The sequence below is a fragment of the Ranitomeya imitator genome, chromosome 5, assembly GCF_032444005.1.
Source record: "Ranitomeya imitator isolate aRanImi1 chromosome 5, aRanImi1.pri, whole genome shotgun sequence".
NCBI classification, from domain to species: Eukaryota; Metazoa; Chordata; class Amphibia; order Anura; family Dendrobatidae; genus Ranitomeya; species Ranitomeya imitator.
Genome location: NC_091286.1, coordinates 710,621,407 through 710,644,671, shown reverse-complemented (window position 1 = coordinate 710,644,671; position 23,265 = coordinate 710,621,407). Strand labels below are relative to the sequence as shown.

General features: G+C 42.0%; 1 protein-coding gene across 1 annotated transcript in view; it reads right to left on the bottom strand.

Moving 5' to 3' along the window:
* Positions 1 to 20,131: 20,131 nt before the first annotated feature.
* Positions 20,132 to 23,265, bottom strand: part of LOC138637972 (zinc finger protein 665-like) — an 85,602-nt gene continuing 82,468 nt past the window's right edge. The window contains exons 7-9 of the mRNA XM_069726894.1: positions 22,654 to 22,685; positions 22,351 to 22,371; positions 20,132 to 22,279 (exon numbers count right to left, since the gene is read on the bottom strand). Of these exons, the coding sequence (XP_069582995.1) occupies positions 20,382 to 22,279; positions 22,351 to 22,371; positions 22,654 to 22,685 (1,951 nt within the window). The 3' untranslated portion in view covers positions 20,132 to 20,381. The remainder of the gene's footprint in view (positions 22,280 to 22,350; positions 22,372 to 22,653; positions 22,686 to 23,265) is intronic.

Sequence of the window (23,265 nt, the reverse complement as noted above, 5' to 3'; positions counted from 1 at the left end):
AGACCCAGGATCAGACCCCCCTGCGACAACCCCCCTTCCGCATCCCTGAGTCTGTACGAGAAGGGATGCGACAAGAGATACAAGAGATGTTGCGTTTAGGGGTCATTGAAGAGTCAGATAGTCCCTGGGCATCCCCCGTAGTGTTAGTGCCCAAGAAGGATGGGACTACACGGTTTTGTGTAGACTACCGTAAGCTCAATGAGAAAACAGTGACGGATGCATATCCCATGCCGTGTGTGGATGAGTTGTTAGACCGGCTGGCGGGGGCAAAGTATTTGACCACCATCGATCTATGCAAAGGCTACTGGCAGATTCCCCTTAGTCCTGATGCTATTCCCAAGTCGGCATTTGTCACCCCGTTTGGCTTATTCCAGTTTAGAGTTATGCCATTCAGGATGAAGACTGCCCCGGCGACATTCCAGAGGCTGGCTGACCAGCTTCTGGATGGTCTCCAGGACTATGCATGTGCCTACCTGGATGACATCGCCATCTACAGCGTGACATGGGAAGAGCATCTAGATCACCTAGAGACAGTATTAGACAGGATCCACAAGGCCGGAATCACCCTGAACCCAAGCAAGTGTCACGTGGGCAAAGCAGAGGTTCAGTATTTGGGGCATTGGGTGGGAAGTGGGAAACAGAGACCAGAACCAGCCAAGATTGAGGCCATAGCCAAATGGCCCACCCCACGCACTAAAACCCAGGTCATGGCGTTTCTAGGGACAGCGGGGTATTACAGGAAATTCGTTCCCAATTACAGCAGCGTGGCCAAGCCCCTCACTGATCTGACCCGTAAAAACCAACCCCGCCAGGTAACCTGGACCTCAGAGTGTGAGGAAGCCTTCCGCCAGCTAAAGGACGCCCTCACCAATACCCCTGTATTGGCCGCACCTGATCCAACTAAACGTTTCCTGGTTCACACAGACGCTTCTATGTTTGGATTGGGGCAGTACTAAGCCAAGTCGGGCCGGACGGCCAAGAACACCCGGTAGCTTACCTGAGTCGGAAACTACTGCCCCGTGAAGTGAGCTATGCGGCCATCGAGGAGTGCCTGGCAATAGTATGGGCGCTCAAAAAGTTACAACTATATTTGTATGGACGACATTTTTCCCTCCTTACGGACCATAATCCCCTAGTCTGGCTTAATCGGGTCTCCGGAAACGCCAGATTACTGCGGTGGAGTTTAGCCCTACAACCTCTGGACTTCACCATCCACTACAGACCCGGCAAACAAAACGGTAATGCCGATGGACTAAGTCGACAAACGGAACTTGTACCAACCCCATAAACTTCAGTCATCCCCAAACCAATCCGTTAAGGATCAGACTGTGTATGCCGATCGCGTCGCTGAAGAGGGGAGTCGTGTTACAGAACCCCCAGCACCAAGAATATGTTATGCTATATATATTCTGTATAATAGTTTCCATGTGAAATGTATCCGTCCACAGGCTGCGCCCCTGGACAAGATATTCTCTTTCTGACCTCCCCCACCTTTGTAATTCACACAGTAAATACCAGCAGGCTCCGGCCCCCTGCGGCTACTGTAATGTATATCTGGCCTGCTTTTTCTATTGGCCTGCCCTGTGTATCTGTGTTATATATTCTGTGTTTTGTAAATAAAGTGTGTTCATTTAGACTGGAAATACCTGGGGTAGCAGTCAGCTTTTATATGCTCAAGAAATTCTAGCCAGCGTCCTTCATTCAGAATCCAGCAAAAGCAGAGTGGACCTCCTGAAACACGGGGGGTGCTGAAAGAGGTACTACAGCACAGTAGACCCCGTTACAATTAGGATACAATATTTTGGGTTAATATACATGTATTCTTATTCTTTGTATGTGAAATATGTAGTTTCAACGTCTATGTGTGTGTCACAGTCTAAGTGACAGATAACAGATGAGCGTATGAACAGCTGCTAAGAAGTGTAACTTAAGAATGGAGTGTGGAATGTACGGTATGAAACAGGCCTCTTTCAGCCTCATGATTTATGGTATCTTGGGAAAGAGAAAAAAAAAACCTTGTGTTAATGAGAAAATAAGATTTAGTTAAATTATTAGAATATTAAGATATATTTAAATATTAATTACTCAACATATAGTTCTATTTCTTTAGTAATTATTATTTCTTGATTTAGTTAATAGTGAATAAGTGCAATCACACATCAATATGGTTTATCAAGAAAATCTACATTTAGAATAATTTTTCCAAATTATAATTTTATGATATTCAGTGTTTTTTTTTTTAAGTTACATAGATGAGTACACATCTTCAAACAAATATAAGTCATAAAGCTGATATGACAGTTATAAAATTAATTATTTTTCATTTGGATTTTTACAAATTAATTTTTTTTATAAAATAATATTTTTTGATATTAAGGGGGAAATGTGTTTTTGATCCTGATCACATCATCACATTTCATCAATACCTCTTCTTCATACATTTTAATAAAGAAGAAATTTTAATAAGGTATTATTGGGTATAACAACAAAGTGTTATAAAAGTCATTTTTCCTCTAATAAAGGGTATTATATGCAAAGTTACATAATTTCAATATTTTGGTAATCCAAGGTTATAACAACATCTAAATGATGAAAAATATTAAGGAAATGTGTTACTGAGACATAACCTCAGCAGTTTTTTTATCAATATATAAAGGCCTTATTTTTATTTTTAATTTTTCACTTTTTCTTCAATTTTTATTCTTAATTTTTATTTTTTATCTCAAGAAGGAAAAAAAATCAATAATTAAGAAATGTCTATACAAGAATATTGCTTTATTAAATATGGTCATATGGTTTCATTATATAAGAAATGTTTCAATTCTAAGTTAAATACAACAACTTAGTATAATAAGAATTCATTCATATATATATTCTTATTTTGGTTCATGGCTACACATTCTTACATATTACTGGTTTAATAAAAATTAATTATTAATAAAGTTTCAGTAAAAGACACACTGACATCTATGGGTTCAAAAAGAAATTACATCTTCGACATAAAAATGTCCAATCACATGAAGAATATGGTTAATAATGTACTATCATTTATTATTATTTTATTTTTCCAAATATGAACTCCATAATAATATTTTGATACAATAATGATATGAATAGTATTGATTGCTATGGTACGCTGTGATATTATAGGTTAGGAAAATTACCAGATTTGGTATAGAATAGGGAATGAAGATTTCAATCAAGATACTGAAGTTACGTTAATAAAATGCAATTGATTCTTAAAAGTTGCAAGAAGAAAAAGCCGCTATCCAGAAGTTCCACAAGGTAACAATGCTATGATTTCTGAGTAATAATAGACTGTCAAATACAATTCATGTCACCACTCACGACTGCAGCATCCATCACTGACAACTGAGTACAATATCAAAGATGAACTGTTATTACGTTTTTATCACTTTTCAGTGGTTTCCTATCACCTATAAGACTTCCATGAAAGCTGGTGAACAATCAGGTAATTGTCAGGACGCTACAACAACCCTGACATGTGTCCTGTGCACTAGGGACTGGTTATGGTGCTATGTTTAGCAAGGAAGAGTCAATGTAACCCTTGCTGTGCTGACCAAAGACGTCACACCTGTTCCAAGACCAGTGCGGATGATATGGAAGGATTCCAGATGATTTCCAAGGCGAGCCAATGTAAGTCCAGGTCTTTAAAGGTGACACTGCACAGATATTAAAGCTACATTTCATCTATGAACTTTGTTTTCTTATCAACATTTGAATTTATGGACTTTGATTGACACATGACACACAGTCTCTACATATCTACATGCTATTGATGTAGAAGAGTTAATAGTTTGCCTTTAAGTGCCTTTTGCCTTTAATTGTTAGAATTACTAGAATCTGTTGACGCAGTAGTCTGATGGTCTCCTTTCAAGGAGACCATACTTCTTATCAATGTATGTTCTTAATAGTCAGTCACAACATGCTCTGGGTACGTTAGAGAATAAAGGTCAGTATGACCCTGGGTGATGGTGGGGGCTACATGAATTGCATTAATGTTGTAAATGGTATAAAATATTGCCTCTTGCTCTATTACTTCAGATAAAAGTGACTTGCTCACAGGATATGTGTGAGGTGTCTTTTTGTCTCCAAGCGCGCTTGTAAAATGACGGGCGTAACTCCACAATTTGGTCTCACTGGTGATCTGTCAGCTGACATTTGGTCAGAACGAAAACAGCTATAACAGTTTTGGCGCCCCCACCCGGGCAGTGTATCCAGCCTATTCGGAATCCGTATGGGGGAGCTTTCTGAGAAATTGGACATGCAAAACACCAGCTGCAGCAAGGTGAGAAATTTATTCTTACAAACCTGTTTTGCACTTGCAATCTCTCATCTGGATCTCTCCATACCTCTGGGTAAAAGGCTGCGAACATGGTTCAAAGAATGCACATCACCAGTGAGTTTTGTGTTTTGTCTATTTATGTCCGTATGAGAGTTGAATAATAGAGTTATAAGATGATAATTGTTATCTGTATTATTTGTCAGTATCCTAATTGGTTGTGTATTTGTGTAGTGTGTAATACAGAGCTGGGATAGACTCTGTGCAGTGTTGTTATTTTGGTCATTTTGGATTGGCAGTACATTATATGAAGCTGTATTTTGTATAAGGCTGTGGTTTTTGTTGTTTGGCCTTAAAGTGCTTTCGGAGTGTCAGTGGACACTGCTGCAGTTTTTGTTATATAGAGTTATGTTAATTCCAAAGTGCAAAATAGGCAGGCTGTATGAACCTTGTATGTATGTATGTCTATGAGAACTCTGAATGAGATGACAGGTGAGTAAATGAGTATAAGGAATAAACATAAATCCCTGATTGATGAGGAGTTCCGTTTGGTGTGGTCCTCTGTATGTGACAGAAGACATTATTCAGCGCAGTTTGAGCTGAATTAGGTGGAGTGATTGAGATAAGGGATTTACTTCTTGTAAAAATCAACTTAAACGTGAAAGTAAAAGAAACAACAACCGCTGAATGAGCATGTATGTATGAGTGATCACATAAGTATCATTACTTATCTAACTGTTGTTAATTGTCCAGGATGAATGAGTTGTGGATATTTTTAATGTACATTTAATTTACATCTGAGATTCAGTGAAACCCGTGTTATATATGGTTTGACATTGGATAGGTTTCTATATGTGTTTTGGACGGACGCGGTCAGAATCAGCTTATTCAAGTTGTGCAGTGATCTGCCTGTATAGAGAAACTGTTTTTAATTCCGAGAGGATGAATGTTTAATTGTAGAGATTACGTCTGAAAACTGCTGCATTCTGTTTCTGTGTGTGTAAGACAACAAGCTCTTATCTGTTTATAGCTGATGGGAGGGGCGAACCCCTGCACGAATTGTTTGTGATTTCTCCTCCTTGTGCTGCGGGCCAGAGAAAGGGCGGGACATGGAGCTGCGCTGAAGAATATGGAGCTGTGCATGTTCTGTCCTTGGTTCAGTACGCGCTGAGAGATTTGTGTTTAAAGCAATAGTACTGTATGTATTGAAGTAGAAAGAAATATCGTAAGTTCAAGTTGGAATTTGAAAGTGAAAGAATTGTGCCTATTTTAGAGGAAACTTGTAAGTGATTGAAAGATTGGTAAAAGATTCACCTGCTTCAAGTTGAGTGATTGATATATAGCAAATTGAGGATCAACAGACGAGGTAGCCAACTGCACGGCTGATGTAATAGGTGGTGTAACCTGCTACAGTCAGCCTACGGCACAAGGTGGTGTAACCTTGCCATTCCATGGAGCTGTGCTAGCCAGCTGATCTACCGGGTGGTAGGTGGTGTAACCTTTCCCCGCTAAATCTTGACACTCGCTCTGACTTGTCACGTGTTGCAACCCTGGTTAAGGCAAGGCACACTAAAAAGGGCATTTTTAGAGGTGAGTGTCTGAGCGGATAAGTTGAAGCCATGGGCAACTTATTCTGTGTGCAGTCAGGGCCCCCAATGGGATCCAAAAACCGCTGTACTGATTGGAAAAAGGAAGCAGTGAAAATGTGAGACCAATATTGAAACAGGCAAAAATGCCAGTGAGTGGATGGATGTTTGGATGTTCAAAAAGGCACAGACAAAGGAGGAAAATAGCATGTGAATGGCATCTGAGAGTGCAGCAGGATGGAAGTAAGGGGTATTATGAATGTTTTGATGCTCAAAAGTCCAACTATGACCGACACATTACTGCTACGGTCATACCTTTGTATAACCAGAGACCAAGACAAGACAGATGGACTTGTAAACATTGCGGTCAGACAAACCCAGACTGGAGAAATACTTGTATGATCTGTGCTGCAACCCGACCTAAGTTAATTACACTGAATCCTGTCCAGACAAGATCACATGTAGTGACATAAGAAGCTGACACAGGATTGTGGTTAGTGGGGACATTAACTTTTGGGAGTAAGCTGACAGTAATCCTTTTGGGAAGGAGCTGTAGACCAGCATGTCATGTCACCCTCAACCGGTCATCTAGTCACCCCCACCACCAGAGAACCAACCACATCAGGTAGTGTAAGACAGATACAGGAGTATTATCCCTGGAAGCCCTCTGACTAGCTAGCTACGCTAAAACAATTGGCTGACCCTGAGAACCAACCTTTCCCATTTTACAGACAAAGACAATATGATGGACGTATAAGTGCACCTGAGCAGACCTAGAGAGTTGGTGAGCACAAAAGCAGGTGACGTACTAGAATGCAAATTAAGACTTTTACAGATGTGGCAAAAGGAGAGAGTGCAGAGATGTACTCTGGACGGTTACAGCTGAAATGGGCAGACATGGGGTACAGTCCAGTAAACCCACTCGATGTTAAAATATTTGTAAATACATTCATTGACGGTATGATCAAAGGCTTACGAGACGGAGTACAGACAGCCAGACCTAAATGGAGAAATGTAGATCCAAAGACCTCCTGAAGGTTGCTCAGGAGTTGAAGAAACTAGGACAATAAGACGACGTGTCATGTATGCTGGAGCACAAGGAAAACAGTAGAGACGTAGTAAGGGACCTAAGGACTTAGAAACAGCGAAGTGCTGGAATTGTGGAGAAAATGGACACTCAGACCAATCTTCCACCTCCTTCACCTTCAGACTAGGAAACTGACAACCCAGTGACAAATGTGTGCCCTTTTCTTGTCCCCTCCGGACCTGGTCCTGCCTTGATGACCACCATACCAATGCTGGGAGGGAAATAGACAGAATTCTTGACCGACACTGGGGCAGCTGGGACTAGTACACAAAGACTTGATACTGCCAGACATGATTACTGACGAGACTGTGGAATACGTGAGGGTAGGGGGACAAGCGACTGAAGCCCCTATGACTAAACAAGAAAAGACTAGAGTCACGAGATAGCCAAGAGGTGCTTACAGACTTATTGTTAGTGACAATACCCCTATGAATTTGCTGGGAGCAGAGTTGAGTGCTGTCTAGGCCACTATACAGTGCTCTCCTGAGGGTATTACAGTCACAAGTCCCCTTTTCATATAAACACTTGTGGCAGAGGGACGCCAGGGTCTTCCACGTGCACATTATACCACAGGTAAATCATGCCCTATTATAGTTACACTTAATTCCATTAATTTACCAGTTTAGTAGTTTCCTTACACAAGATGGTAGAGTTACCATGTATTTCTAGGTTGTCTTCATATGATAGTTTTTTAGCCATTCATTATATTGGCTCAAACCATAGGCACTGTTTATTCGTCTTTTCCACTTCTTATACCTTATCGCAAGCAACTGGTATTGATATTTGGTATTTTTCAAATCCCTTCTTTTTGTATTTGGAACTGTTAGTTATGGATTTATATAGGGCTGTTACTTTCTTAGAATAAGCTTGTGCTTTGCTGTGGCCTATGGCATTGTGCTATTGTGCTCCCCCGTTTTATGACTCAGTATCTTTTGTAATTATATATATATATATTCATATATATAATTTTCTTTTGGTAACATATTTTGTGAATCAAATTTAGTTTTTTTAAGGGATACTCTACCCAAATACGGGTATAAATATTTGGACATTAATGTGTGACTTATATAAACACTTGTGTAATATTGCAGAAATGGTGTATATGGCAAGAGTAGTGAAAGTAACACCTGACACCAGAATGTCTGAGGACAGGGAAAAGAGTCAGGTACCAGACACCGTTTGGGCAAGGGGAAAATCTGATATGGGTCGGCTGCCCATTCCCCCTGTCATGATAAGTCAAGAGAAGTAATCACTCCTCTTTGGTTAAGGCAATACCCCTTAAGTCTAGTCAAATCAATGGCCCTGAGCAGGAATATTAAAGAGTATGTTAAGGCAGGGGTTCTAGTGCAGAGATATTCCCCCTGCAACAACCCTTTGTATCCCAGTAAGAAAAAAAAGGACCCAGGGGTTCCCCTAGTGCTTACAGAATAGTTCATGAATTAAGGGCTATTAATGAGGTTACAGAGAGTATGACCTTAATTGTCCCTAACCCACACACCTTACTGTCACAAATCCCAGCGACATCAAAAGGTTTTACAGTTATTGATTTGGCAAATGCATTCTTCTCTGTACCACTGCACTTTGACTGTCAGTATCTTTTTTCTTTCACAATACTGTTGGACGGTCCTCCCACAAAGGGGGAAAGAACTCCCCAACCATCTATTCAAGAACGATGGCAGGGATTCTTGAGCAGTGGCAACCACCTCATCCACAGATTGTACTACTACAGTACGCGGATGACCTCTTTCTCTGCTGCCCGGACCAGACGTCCTGCAGGGAAGCTACAGTTTCCTTGCTGTGTTTTTTTTTTGGCAGAAAAGGGTTGCAGAGTCTCACGTGATTGCAAACAAAAGGTGACATTTTTAGGACATTGTATTGCTGAAGGTACAAGACACCTGACTGAAGACAGAAAACAGGCAATACAAATCTCCCTTTACCCAGGTCACACCCGCATCTACGCACTTCTCTAGGTTTGGTGACCTACTGTAGGCCTTGGATAAGGTCTGCTTCACAAATGATGCACCCACTCTATGACTGTTTGCCATCAGACCCCTACAATCTCACTCAAGAAGCAATTGACTCCTTCCACTCTCTCAAGCTGCTCATTGTGTCAGACATTCCAAACTATGATCAGCCATTGTTATTTTTCACAGAGCAGGGTGGACATGCTAACGCAGTACTGACACTACAACATGGAGAGAAACAGAGACCGATAGCTTACTACTTAGCACAATTAGACCCCGTGATTAGAGGGTCTCCTACATGAGTCTGTGCTGTAAGAGCTGCTGTATTACTGAAAGGCATGTGAGATCACACTGACTTTTTCTTTTTGACAATTTGTTCCCCACGTGACATTAATGCCAGACTCGTACAAGTTCAACCAAAACACCTGTCTATGGATAGACAGATCAGACTTGAATGTGCTCTAATACTAATTCCTGAATATGTCACCCTCAAAAGACATAATGTTCTGAATCCAGCCACTCATCTGCCTGCGGATTCAGAAAAGGGGGAATTGGTGACAGCATTGGCAGGTGGGAAAGAGAACATGACGTTGACATGACGCACGAACATGACTGCATAGGAACTGATGAGTCAGGAGACAGTGGGTTTTACATATGTTCATGGGAAGAAAAAACCTGTTCCTAATGCATATTTTGAGGTTTTTTTATTTTTGTAGATGGCTCCAGATACCACCAGAATGGGTGACTCTACATTGGATATGCAGTAGTATCCTCACATGAGGTAATCCGAGCTGAACCACTCGCTCCTCACATGTCGGTGCAGGAGGCAGAGTTGAAGGCACTCACTGAGGCGTGTAGAGCTGCTGCAGGTAAAGTCGCTAACAGTTACACAGATTCGAATTGTGCATGGGGAATATCCCATGATTATTGCCCCATCTGAAGAAGCAGAACGTTTCTTACATCAGCCGGTAAGCCCATTAAAAATGCAGAGCTGGTGAAACAATTAGTGGAGGCATTGACGTTATCAGTCCAGGTTGGCATCGTCAAGGTAAAAAGCACACACGGACGGTGACTCTGTGGAGGAAAAGGGCAACAGAAGGACAGACGAGGCTGCTAAAGTAGCAGCAAGGCGGCCTAGGGAGCAGTGGACGGTGGCGGGGAGTCAGCGTATTCCAGCCACACTGAGCCTAGATGTCCTGAAATCCCTCCAGCTGCCCAAACAGAGAAGGAACACTGGGAGAATGGGAGCTGAGCTGAACTCAGAAAGAGTATGGGAGAATAAGGATAAATCGTATATACCAAGATCCCTGCTCCCAATCATGGCGCAAGCAACACAAGATGCCTTCTGGATCGCTCGTGGTTTCAGTTACGCAGCCGCAAAGCTCGTACGGTCATGCCTCATCTGTGCACAGCACAACCCAGGTAAAACAGTAAAAATCCCTAAGAAAGCGACACCCAGGCCTCTCTACCCGTTTCAGAGACTGCAGACTGACTACATACAGCTACCCAAGGTAGGAGTGTGTGAAAAATATCCTAGTATGTGTAGATATCTTCTCTGGTTGGCTGGAAGCCTATCTGGTAAAATGTGCAAATGCTAAAATGACTGCAGACAAACTGATGAAAGAACTGATCTGCAGGTATGGTGTCCTAGAAACCATAGACAGCGATAGGGACACACACTTCATGGGAGAAATAATGAGGGAAGTCATGCAGGTCCTGGGAATACAGCAAGCATATCATGCACCATATAGACAACAAAGTAGTGGGAAAGTGGAGAGACTAAACGGGACACTTAAAATGAAAAATCAAAGGTCACGGCAGACACAGGAAAGAGCGGGGTAGAGTGCTTGTCTCTTGCACTCGTCAGAAAGACACACTCCAAATAGAGAGACAGGCTTGTGTCCTTTTGAAGTCCTGTTTGGTAGTTTGCCAGAGGCTGGTCTGTACTTCCCACAGGTGCTACAAAAGCAACACGGTGCTATGACAGCCCATGTCCAGGCCTCGCAGAAAAGACTTAATATGGTGCATAAACGTGTTCTCATCCATTCCAGATCCTAATGCCAGTGCAGACGTACATCAGCTGAACCCAGGTGACTGGTGGTCATACACAGACGTACATCAGCTGAATCCAGGTGATTGGTGATCATACACAGACGTACATCAGCTGAATCCAGGTGATTAGTGGTCATACACAGACGTACATCAGCTGAATCCAGGTGACTGGTGGTCATACACAGACGTACATCAGCTGAATCCAGGTGATTGGTGGTCATACACAGACGTACATCAGCTGAATCCAGGTGATTGGTGATCATACACAGACGTACATCAGCTGAATCCAGGTGATTGGTGATCATACACAGACGTACATCAGCTGAATCCAGGTGATTGGTGGTCATACACAGACGTACATCAGCTGAATCCGGGTGATCGGTGGTCATACACAGACGTACATCAGCTGAATCCAGGTGATTGGTGGTCATACACAGACGTACATCAGCTGAATCCGGGTGATTGGTGGTTATACACAGACGTACATCAGCTGAATCCAGGTGATTGGTGATCATACACAGACGTACATCAGCTGAATCCAGGTGATTGGTGGTCATACACAGACGTACATCAGCTGAATCCAGGTGATTGGTGGTTATACACAGACGTACATCAGCTGAATCCAGGTGATTGGTGATCATACACAGACGTACATCAGCTGAATCCAGGTGATTGGTGATCATACACAGACGTACATCAGCTGAATCCAGGTGATTGGTGGTCATACACAGACGTACATCAGCTGAATCCGGGTGATCGGTGGTCATACACAGACGTACATCAGCTGAATCCAGGTGATTGGTGGTCATACACAGACGTACATCAGCTGAATCCGGGTGATTGGTGATCATACACAGACGTACATCAGCTGAATCCAGGTGATTGGGTGGTCATACACAGACGTACATCAGCTGAATCCAGGTGATTGGTGATCATACACAGACGTACATCAGCTGAATCCTGGTGATTGGTGGTCATACACAGACGTACATCAGCTGAATCCAGGTGATTGGTGATCATACACAGACGTACATCAGCTGAATCCAGGTGATTGGTGATCATACACAGACGTACATCAGCTGAATCCAGGTGATTGGTGGTCATACACAGACGTACATCAGCTGAATCCAGGTGATTGGTGGTCATACACAGACGTACATCAGCTGAATCCAGGTGATTGGTGATCATACACAGACGTACATCAGCTGAATCCAGGTGATTGGTGATCATACACAGACGTACATCAGCTGAATCCAGGTGATTGGTGATCATACACAGACGTACATCAGCTGAATCCAGGTGATTGGTGGTCATACACAGACGTGCATCAGCTGAATCCAGGTGATTGGTGGTCATACACAGACGTGCATCAGCTGAATCCAGGTGATTGGTGGTCATACACAGACGTGCATCAGCTGAATCCAGGTGATCGGTGGTCATACACAGACGTGCATCAGCTGAATCCAGGTGATCGGTGGTCATACACAGACGTACATCAGCTGAATCCTGGTGATCGGTGGTCATACACAGACGTACATCAGCTGAATCCGGGTGATCGGTGGTCATACACAGACGTACATCAGCTGAATCCGGGTGATTGGTGGTCATACACAGACGTACATCAGCTGAATCCGGGTGATTGGTGGTCATACACAGACGTACATCAGCTGAATCCAGGTGATTGGTGGTCATACACAGACGTACATCAGCTGAATCCAGGTGATTGGTGGTCATACACAGACGTACATCAGCTGAATCCAGGTGATTGGTGATCATACACAGACGTATATCAGCTGAATCCAGGTGATTGGTGGTCATACACAGACGTACATCAGCTGAATCCAGGTGATTGGTGGTCATACACAGACGTACATCAGCTGAATCCAGGTGACTGGTGATCATACACAGACGTACATCAGCTGAATCCTGGTGATTGGTGGTCATACACAGACGTGCATCAGCTGAATCCAGGTGATTGGTGGTCATACACAGACGTACATCAGCTGAATCCAGGTGATTGGTGGTCATACACAGACGTACATCAGCTGAATCCAGGTGATTGGTGGTCATACACAGACGTACATCAGCTGAATCCGGGTGATTGGTGATCATACACAGACGTACATCAGCTGAATCCGGGTGATTGGTGGTCATACACAGACGTACATCAGCTGAATCCAGGTGATTGGTGGTCATACACAGACGTACATCAGCTGAATCCAGGTGATTGGTGGTCATACACAGACGTACATCAGCTGAATCCAGGTGATTGGTGATCATACACAGATGTATATCAGCTGAATCCAGGTGATTGGTGGTCATACACAGACGTACATCAGCTGAATCCAGGTGATTGGTGGTCATACACAGACGTACATCAGCTGAATCCAGGTGACTGGTGATCATACACAGACGTACATCAGCTGAATCCTGGTGATTGGTGGTCATACACAGACGTGCATCAGCTGAATCCAGGTGATTGGTGGTCATACACAGACGTACATCAGCTGAATCCAGGTGATTGGTGGTCATACACAGACGTACATCAGCTGAATCCGGGTGATTGGTGGTCATACACAGACGTACATCAGCTGAATCCGGGTGATTGGTGGTCATACACAGACGTACATCAGCTGAATCCGGGTGATTGGTGGTCATACACAGACGTACATCAGCTGAATCCGGGTGATTGGTGGTCATACACAGACGTACATCAGCTGAATCCGGGTGATTGGTGGTCATACACAGACGTACATCAGCTGAATCCAGGTGATTGGTGGTCATACACAGACGTACATCAGCTGAATCCAGGTGATTGGTGGTCATACACAGACGTACATCAGCTGAGTCCAGGTGATTGGTGGTCATACACAGACGTACATCAGCTGAATCCAGGTGATTGGTGGTCATACACAGACGTACATCAGCTGAATCCAGGTGATTGGTGGTCATACACAGACGTACATCAGCTGAATCCAGGTGATTGGTGGTCATACACAGACACATGAGAAGGAGCCTAGATCCACAGTTTGACGGCCCATTTTAAAGTCCAGCTGACCACATTCACCTCAGGGAAACTTGAGGGAAAGCCCACCTGGATCCATGCCAGTCACTGCAAAAAGATCTTTTTACCAGCAGAATGACGGTTCTCCTAATCACCTTGCTGGCAGTGGTAGGATGTTTGCACCTTACAGAGACACTGGATAAACATTCAACATCTTGCTTTTCTTATAAAAGACGCGGAAGGACAAAAACTGCTGGACTGTTGGATCTGCATACACAGCCCAGTATCTGCAAGGACTATGCTGTACTTAGCCTTACTCCTGGAGCCAAGGAAGGTGTTAGCACCACACCACATATACAATGAGACTTGGACTCAGATTTTCTTGGTTCCTTAAGGCTCTTAATGAGACTAATACAATATGGAGACTCCTTTTTAAATCCAGCCAATTGGCTTAGCGGCCTAGCGGGATGGATTATTTTTGGTATTTTACAGACTTGTATGCAAATTTTGTTGCTTTGCTTATTGTTTTATGTAGCCGTAAAAGCGCTAATATATATATTACCTAAGCTATGGAATAATGTAGGTGCAGAAAAAAATCTAAGGCTGAACCTTCTGTAGTGTATCATAGGCCCCGTGTAGCCACTGCTGACGGGGGAGGTGAGTGTCCACACTGAGGGTGGATGGGCGAAGCAGGTAGGAAGTCCCCTTGTGGGTACTAGACCCATGAGATAGTAGCTCCTTTGTGGACATCAGCTGACCCCGCAGCAGAGGTTATACTATTTACAAAAGGGGGAAATTGATATAGAAGGGTTAATAGTTTGCCTTTAAGTGCCTTTTATTGTTAGAATTACTAGAATCTGTTGACGCAGTAGTCTGATGGTCTCCTTTCAAGGAGACCATACTTCTTATCAATGTATGTTCTTAATAGTCAGTCACAACATGCTCTGGGTACGTTAGAGAATAAAGGTCAGTATGACCCTGGGTGATGGTGGGGGCTACATGAATTGCATTAATGTTGTAAATGGTATAAAATATTGCCTCTTGCTCTATTACTTCAGATAAAAGTGACTTGCTCACAGGATATGTGTGAGGTGTCTTTTTGTCTCCAAGCGCGCTTGTAAAATGACGGGCGTAACTCCACAATTTGGTCTCACTGGTGATCTGTCAGCTGACATTTGGTCAGAACGAAAACAGCTATAACACTATCATCTATTTCAAAAGAATTATAATAAAGATTGTTTTAAAAGAACCAAAAGGAAGACATCAAGATGAAGACCAGATGACACCAGATGACATCAGACCTGAGATGCTTCAAGTAGATATAGGGAAGTATAAATATATTTATGAATATTAGTCACGGCTTACCATAACATGAATTTACATATCATTATATTATTGAGAACATATAACAATATTATTATAGATATTATTTATTAAATTATTTTGCCAAAGAAGAAGAAAAGATCTTATAAATATATTTTATTTGAGGGTTCCAATCAATGTCTGTCACCCTCAAAAGGGGGAATTGTTAAATATTAATTAATTGAATTTTTCTTATTCTCAATTCTGTACTGAGCACATTGCTACTTGCTGACATTACAAAAAGTTATTTCTGTGTATGTAGCTCAGAGTATAAGTTAACACCATATACAGAGGACACGTGGTCTGTAGGAAACATAAATAACGTCTGTTAGGAGGGTGGGGAGCCTTTTGTCACATGGGGTTGTCACCTTCTGCCTGCACATCATTCTCGATGGACATGAGACAAGTCACAAGGAACAACAGCTGTTAGCTACTCCATGCCATGATTCTACTCCATGCCATGATGACTTCAGAGTTCACACAGACAGACGGTTTTACCATTCAGGACCTTGGGAAAGATGAGTAACAAGACAAGCGCTGATATTTACACATGGACAATCTAACATAGTAACATAGTTAGTAAGGCCGAAAAAAGACATTTGTCCATCCAGTTCAGCCTATATTCCATCATAATAAATCCCCAGATCTACGTCCTTCTACAGAACCTAATTGTATGATACAATATTGTTCTGCTCCAGTTAGACATCCAGGCCTCTCTTGAACCCCTCGACTGAGTTCGCCATCACCACCTCCTCAGGCAAGCAATTCCAGATTCTCACTGCCCTAACAGTAAAGAATCCTCTTCTATGTTGGTGGAAAAACCTTCTCTCCTCTAGACGCAAAGAATGCCCCCTTGTGCCCGTCACCTTCCTTGGTATAAACAGATCCTCAGCGAGATATTTGTATTGTCCCCTTATATACTTATACATGGTTATTAAATCGCCCCTCAGTCGTCTTTTTTCTAGACTAAATAATCCTAATTTCGCTAATCTATCTGGGTATTGTAGTTCTCCCATCCCCTTTATTAATTTTGTTGCCCTCCTTTGTACTCTCTCTAGTTCCATTATATCCTTCCTGAACACCGGTGCCCAAAACTGGACACAGTACTCCATGTGCGGTCTAACTAGGGATTTGTACAGAGGCAGTATAATGCTCTCATCATGTGTATCCAGACCTCTTTTAATGCACCCCATGATCCTGTTTGCCTTGGCAGCTGCTGCCTGGCACTGGCTGCTCCAGGTAAGTTTATCATTAACTAGGATCCCCAAGTCCTTCTCCCTGTCAGATTTACCCAGTGGTTTCCCATTCAGTGTGTAATGGTGTTATTGATTCCTTCTTCCCATGTGTATAACCTTACATTTATCATTGTTAAACCTCATCTGCCACCTTTCAGCCCAAGTTTCCAACTTATCCAGATCCATCTGTAGCAGAATACTATCTTCTCTTGTATTAACTGCTTTACATAGTTTTGTATCATCTGCAAATATCGATATTTTACTGTGTAAACCTTCTACCAGATCATTAATGAATATGTTGAAGAGAACAGGTCCCAATACCGACCCCTGCGGTACCCCACTGGTCACAGCGACCCAGTTAGAGACTATACCATTTATAACCACCCTCTGCTTTCTATCACTAAGCCAGTTACTAACCCATTTACACACATTTTCCCCCAGACCAAGCATTCTCATTTTGTGTACCAACCTCTTGTGCGGCACGGTATCAAACGCTTTGGAAAAATCGAGATATACCACGTCCAATGACTCACCCTGGTCCAGCCTATAGCTTACCTCTTCATTAAAACTGATTAGATTGGTTTGACAGGAGCAATTTCTCATAAACCCATGCTGATATGGAGTTAAACAGTTATTCTCATTGAGATAATCCAGAATAACATCCCTCAGAAACCCTTCAAATATTTTACCAACAATAGAGGTTAGACTTACTGGCCTATAATTTCCAGGTTCACTTTTAGAGCCCTTTTTGAATATTGGCACCACATTTGCTATGCGCCAATCCTGCGGAACAGACCCTGTCGCTATAGAGTCCCTAAAAATAAGAAATAATGGTTTATCTATTACATTACTTAGTTCTCTTAGTACTCGTGGGTGTATGCCATCCGGACCCGGAGATTTATCTATTTTAATCTTATTTAGCCGGTTTCGCACCTCTTCTTGGGTTAGATTGGTGACCCTTAATATAGGGTTTTCATTGTTTCTTGGGATTTCACCTAGCATTTCATTTTCCACCGTGAATACCGTGGAGAAGAAGGTGTTTAATATGTTAGCTTTTTCCTCGTCATCTACAACCATTCTTTCCTCACTATTTTTTAAGGGGCCTACATTTTCAGGTTTTATTCTTTTACTATTACTATTACTATTGATATAGTTGAAGAACAGTTTGGGATAGTTCGTAACTATTTCATCTACTTGTATGTTTTGAAGCAATGTAGTTTTTCTGTGGACAATTCAATAAACCACTATACTTTTTATGAGAATACCATGACATTTTTCTTTATGAGTCAGCACCTGGTGAATAGTCCTGATTAAATAAATGTGCGAAATAAGCATTATTAACAATAACACAGCCCACACAGTATATAACACAGGGCACGCAGTACATAACACAGCCCACGCAGTATATAACACAGGCAATGCAGTATATAACATAGGCCACGCAGTATATAACAGTGGGCAAGCAGTATATGACACAGCCCACGCAGTATATAACACAGCCCACGCAGTATATAAGGCTACGTTCACATTAGCATTCTGCGTGTTTGCGTCGGGCGCAGCCGCGGCGACGCATGCGTCATGCGCCCCTATATTTAACATGGGGGGCTCATGGACATGCGTTGTGCTGCGTTGTGCGACACATGCGTTTTTTTGCCGCAAGCGTGGGGCGCAGAAAACGTAACAAGTTGCATTTTTTTTGCGTCCAAATTTCGGCAAAAATGGACACATGCGTCGCAAAACGCAGCGTTTTAGCGTGCGTTTTTATTTGCGTTGTGCGTTGCATCGCTGACGCAGCGGCGCACAACGCAAATGTGAACGTAGCCTAACACAGCCCACGCAGTATATAACACAGCCCACATAATATATAGCACAGCCCATGCAGTATATAACACAGCCCACGCAGTATATAGCAGCCACGCAGTATATGACACAGCCCACGTAGAATATAGCAGTGTGGGCATCATATCCCTATTAAAAAAAATAATTAAAATAAAAAATAGTTATATACTCACCCTCCGGCATCCAGCGAAGCTGTCCCGATGTGCGTGCTGCTGCCGCCAGCTTCCGTTCCCAGAGATGCATTGCGAAATTATCCAGATGACTTAGCGGTCTCGCGAGACCGCTGTCTTCTGGGTAATTTCACAATACATCTCTGGGAACATAAGCTGGCGGCAGCCGTACGCGCATTGGCAGAAGACGGAAGGTGAGAATAGCAGGTTTTTTGTTTTTTTATTATTTTTAACATTAGATTTTTTTTACTATTGATGCTGCATAGGCAGCATCAATAGTAATAAGCTGGTCACACAGGGTTAATAGCAGCTTTAATGGAGTGCGTTACACCGCAGCATAATGCGGTCCGTTAACGCTGCCATTAACCCTGTGTGAGCGCTGAATGGAGGGGAGTATGGAGCGGGCGTCGGGCACTGACTGGACGGTAGTAGGGAGCGACTAATTCTCGGCCGTGCCGTGCCCGTCGCCGATTGGTCGCGGCCGCTAGGCACTCAGCTACGCAGGATTTCCGTGACAAACAGAAACAGACGGAAGTGCCCCTTAGACGATTATATATAGATGAGGGAATTAACCTCAACCTAACGTGTTTTTTTTACATATGTGTGAAATATCTGGTATTGTTACCTACACTGGTTACATGTTTTAGTGGATTTGATTAAAAGTTAAGTTCTTATGTGGAAATTAACACGTTACATTTAGTGCCTAAAGACTTGAGAAACCTTTGATGAAAAGCCAAGCTGTTCTAAACTGTTTGAGATACATACTGGGAGACGGCATGTTACTGAGGGGACGCCCTCTATTAGAGACTTACTACATTAACAGGAAGTGAGAGCTGCGGCCGGCCGATCACTTCCTGTTATTTACTTATGTTTGAAGGCGGGGACAGTGAAGTCGGCGCTGTGATACTTATGTGATATGAATGATGTATGTTTGATATTAGAAAGGTATCCAGATGGTAGGTAGGTGATCACGGGTCTTATAATTCCTTTTCAAAGTATTCAGTACAAAGTGTAAGAGACTGGGGATTTGACCGCTGAATGACCTCTCTGAGTACATGAGAACATGCAGAAGAATGTGAAAAACAACTCTATGGCGCTTGCGTAACACGAGTAGGGCACGAGCTGGAATGTTCACTGCGCAGCTGTAAAGCGTGAACAGCTCATATAACTATTACTTGTAGAGATTGTAGTGCTCATGACTAGATTTATATCTGGGAACAATTTGTATATAACCAAGGGAATTTCCACTGGCGGGGAGGGACATTCCAGGAGACTTATGGACGCATATCTTCTGTGATGGAGTTTTACGGGATATTTCCTCCTCGCCAATCAAGTCCCCCGATAGAGGAGTGATGCTACAATATCCGGTAATGTATTGATGCTTACTTTCTCTATGAATAAATGATGTATTGATCGTGTAATGTTAGACTAGTGCTGCTAAAATTCATGTGCAAATTCATATGTTAATTCATTAATATCTCTGATTTTAATAGAATAAAATACTATTGTTTTACCGACCAAAAGACTTCTTGTCTCTTGCCTAATTAGCATATTAGTGAGCGCTATGTATGTGAGGATCATAGGTCCTGAAAGGTATTGAATCGGTAAGACAGGCGCTTACTGGGCGCAGAGCTCCACGTGACTTAACAACCTCATCTGAGCACAGGAGAAAGAGGGCAGACATCGCGGAAGTGTAGCCAACGTGAAGGGAGTATAAGGGTTATTTTAATGGGGACAAACATTCAGATTGAGACGGGGTTGTCACGTAGTGGACCTTTTTCATACACATATTTGACTATCAAAACAAAAATACATATTTATTTTCTGTAAATGTTTGTAAAAATGTTTCATATTAAACAGCTCCCCCCCCTGTATGCGACTTCTCTGATGACTATGAAGTTTTTCTTTGCTAATAAAGCATTTTCCACATTCTGAGCATGAGTACGGCTTCCCTACTGTGTAACTTCTCTGATGTCTACCCTGAAAGGATTCCTTTAAAGAAACAATTTCCACACTCTGAACATGAATTTTCTTATGTCTGAGAAGACTTGATTCATATATAAAACAGATCCCACATTCGCTACATGTAAAGGGATTCTCTCCAGTGTGATCTCTTTGATGATCACGTAGCAGGGCTTGAGTATTAAAACATTTTCCACATTCTGAGCATGAATACTGTTTTTCTTCTGTGTGCATTTTCACATGAGTAATAAGATTTGATTTACTCATAAAGAATTTTCCACATTCTGAACATGTATACGCATTTCCTGTGTGAATTCTCTCATGTGCAGTAAGACTTGATTTTAATCTAAAACCTTTCTGACATTTTGAACATGAATACGGATTCTCTCCTGTATGAATTTTCTCATGCGTAATAAGATTGGATTTCTGTGTACAACTTTTCTGACATAGTAAACATGAATACGGCCTCTCTCCTGTGTGAATTAACCTATGAGTAATAATATGTGATTTTTCTTTATAACATTTCCCACATTCTGAACATGAATACGGCTTCTCTCCTGTGTGAGAACTCTTATGCTGATTAAGAGCTGATTTATGTAGAAAACATTTCCCACATTCTGAACAGGAATGCGGCTTTACTCCCATGTGATTTCTCTCATGTGAAAGGAGACTTGATTTATATGTAAAACTTTTCTCACATATTGAACATGAATATGGCTTTTCTCCTGTGTGAGTTCTCTGATGTGTAACAAGACTTGATTTTAAAGTAAAACATTTCCCACATTCTGAACATGAATACGGCTTCTCTCCTGTGTGAATTCTCTCATGTGAAATAAGTCTTGATTTATATGCAAAACTTTTCTGGCATACCGAACATGAATACGGCTTCTCTCCTGTATGTCTTCTCTCATGTTTAACAAAATACGATTTTATAATAAAACATTTTCCACACACTGAACATAAATATGGCTTCTCTCCTGTGTGAATTCTCTGATGTGTAACAAGATGTGATTTCATAATAAAACATTTCCCACATTCTGAACATGAATACGGCTTCACTTTGTGAATTTTCTCATGCTTGCTATGATCTGATTTATCTATAAAACATTTTCCACATGCTGAACATGAAAATGGCCTTTCTCCTGTATGAATTCTTTGATGTCTAACTAGTAGAACTTTAAGTGAAAAACATTTTTCACATTCTGAACATGAATACGGCTTTTCTCCTGTGTGAATTCTCTCATGTCTAACAAGATCCGATTTATCTATAAAACATTTTTCACATTCCAAACATGAAAACAGCCTTTTTCCTTTGTGAATACTCTCATGTTTAAGAAAGTTAGATTTTTGGGAAAAACATTTCCCACATTCTGAACATGAATATGGCATCTCGATTTTGTGACTTTTCTCATGTAAAACAAGATTTGATTTGTTTATAAAACGCTTTCCACATTCAGAACATGAATACGGCTTCTCTCCTGTATGAATTCTCTGATGTCTAGTAAGATGATATTTGTCTGAAAAACATTTCTTACATTCTGAACATGAAAATGACTTCTTTCTTGTGTGACTTCTCCTATATTTAACAAGATGTTCTCGATGTACATTAAGGGTAGTAGGATTTTCTCTTGAGGACTGACACAGGATATCTTCATCTTTCACATTATAAGCTAGAGATAACACGACACTTTCTAGAGGACGATCACTTGCATTTTCTGTTAAGAAATAAAAATATATATATTTTTTTAATCACAACTTTAAATGTAAAGGCCCATCCCTATCCCACCTCTGATCCAGGAAGGAGGATCTAGAACAAATGTTATGGCATTCAATGCACATTAATGGTGAATCCCCTGATCACCAGAAAAAAAAAAAGACGCAGAATAGGGAATTCTCCAATGGTTCTTGCTTACTCAGTAACTGTTTATGAGATGTTCTCATCAATCATCAGGGGTAGCACAAAGGAGACCCCTGGACTTCCAGACCAAGACCAAGAGCAGACTTGCTCCTCTTCCATGATCATTAGTACACAATCAGACTCGGCGAAATCATATTACAACCAAATAATAATTATACAAACAGAAATTACAGACACGAATATGTAATGAGGCTGTATTATATCTGTCAATGCGGAAGTGGCCACAATCTAATGACTGAGGTCTCCTCTTACCTGGTTGTTGTGAATTCTGTGGCTGAATTCACTCCTGTGGTCACAAGTGGTACTGCAGCTTCTGGGCTTCCTCCCTCAGGTGTTCTGGTGAGCTCGTTGGCTGCCTTGTTATTTAACTCCACCTGATTCTGTCTTCCTTGCTCCTTGTCAATGTTCCAGTGTTGGATCTGAGCTTCTGGATCTTTCCTGTGGCCTGCTGCTCTGCTTAGATAAGTGCTTCTTTGCTTTTGTTGCTGTTTTTTCTGTCCAGCTTGTCTATTCGTTTTTGCTGGAAGCTCTGAGACGCAAAGGGTGTACCGCCGTGCCGTTAGTTCGGCACGGTGGGTCTTTTTGCCCCCTTTGCGTGGTTTTTTGCTTTAGGGTTTTTTGTAGACTGCAAAGTTCTCTTTGCTATCCTCGATCTATCTAGAATATCGGGCCTCACTTTGCTGAATCTATTTCATCCCTACGTTTTGTCTTTTCATCTTGCTAACAGTCATTATATGTGGGGGGCTGCCTTTTCCTTTGGGGTATTTCTCTGAGGCAAGTCAG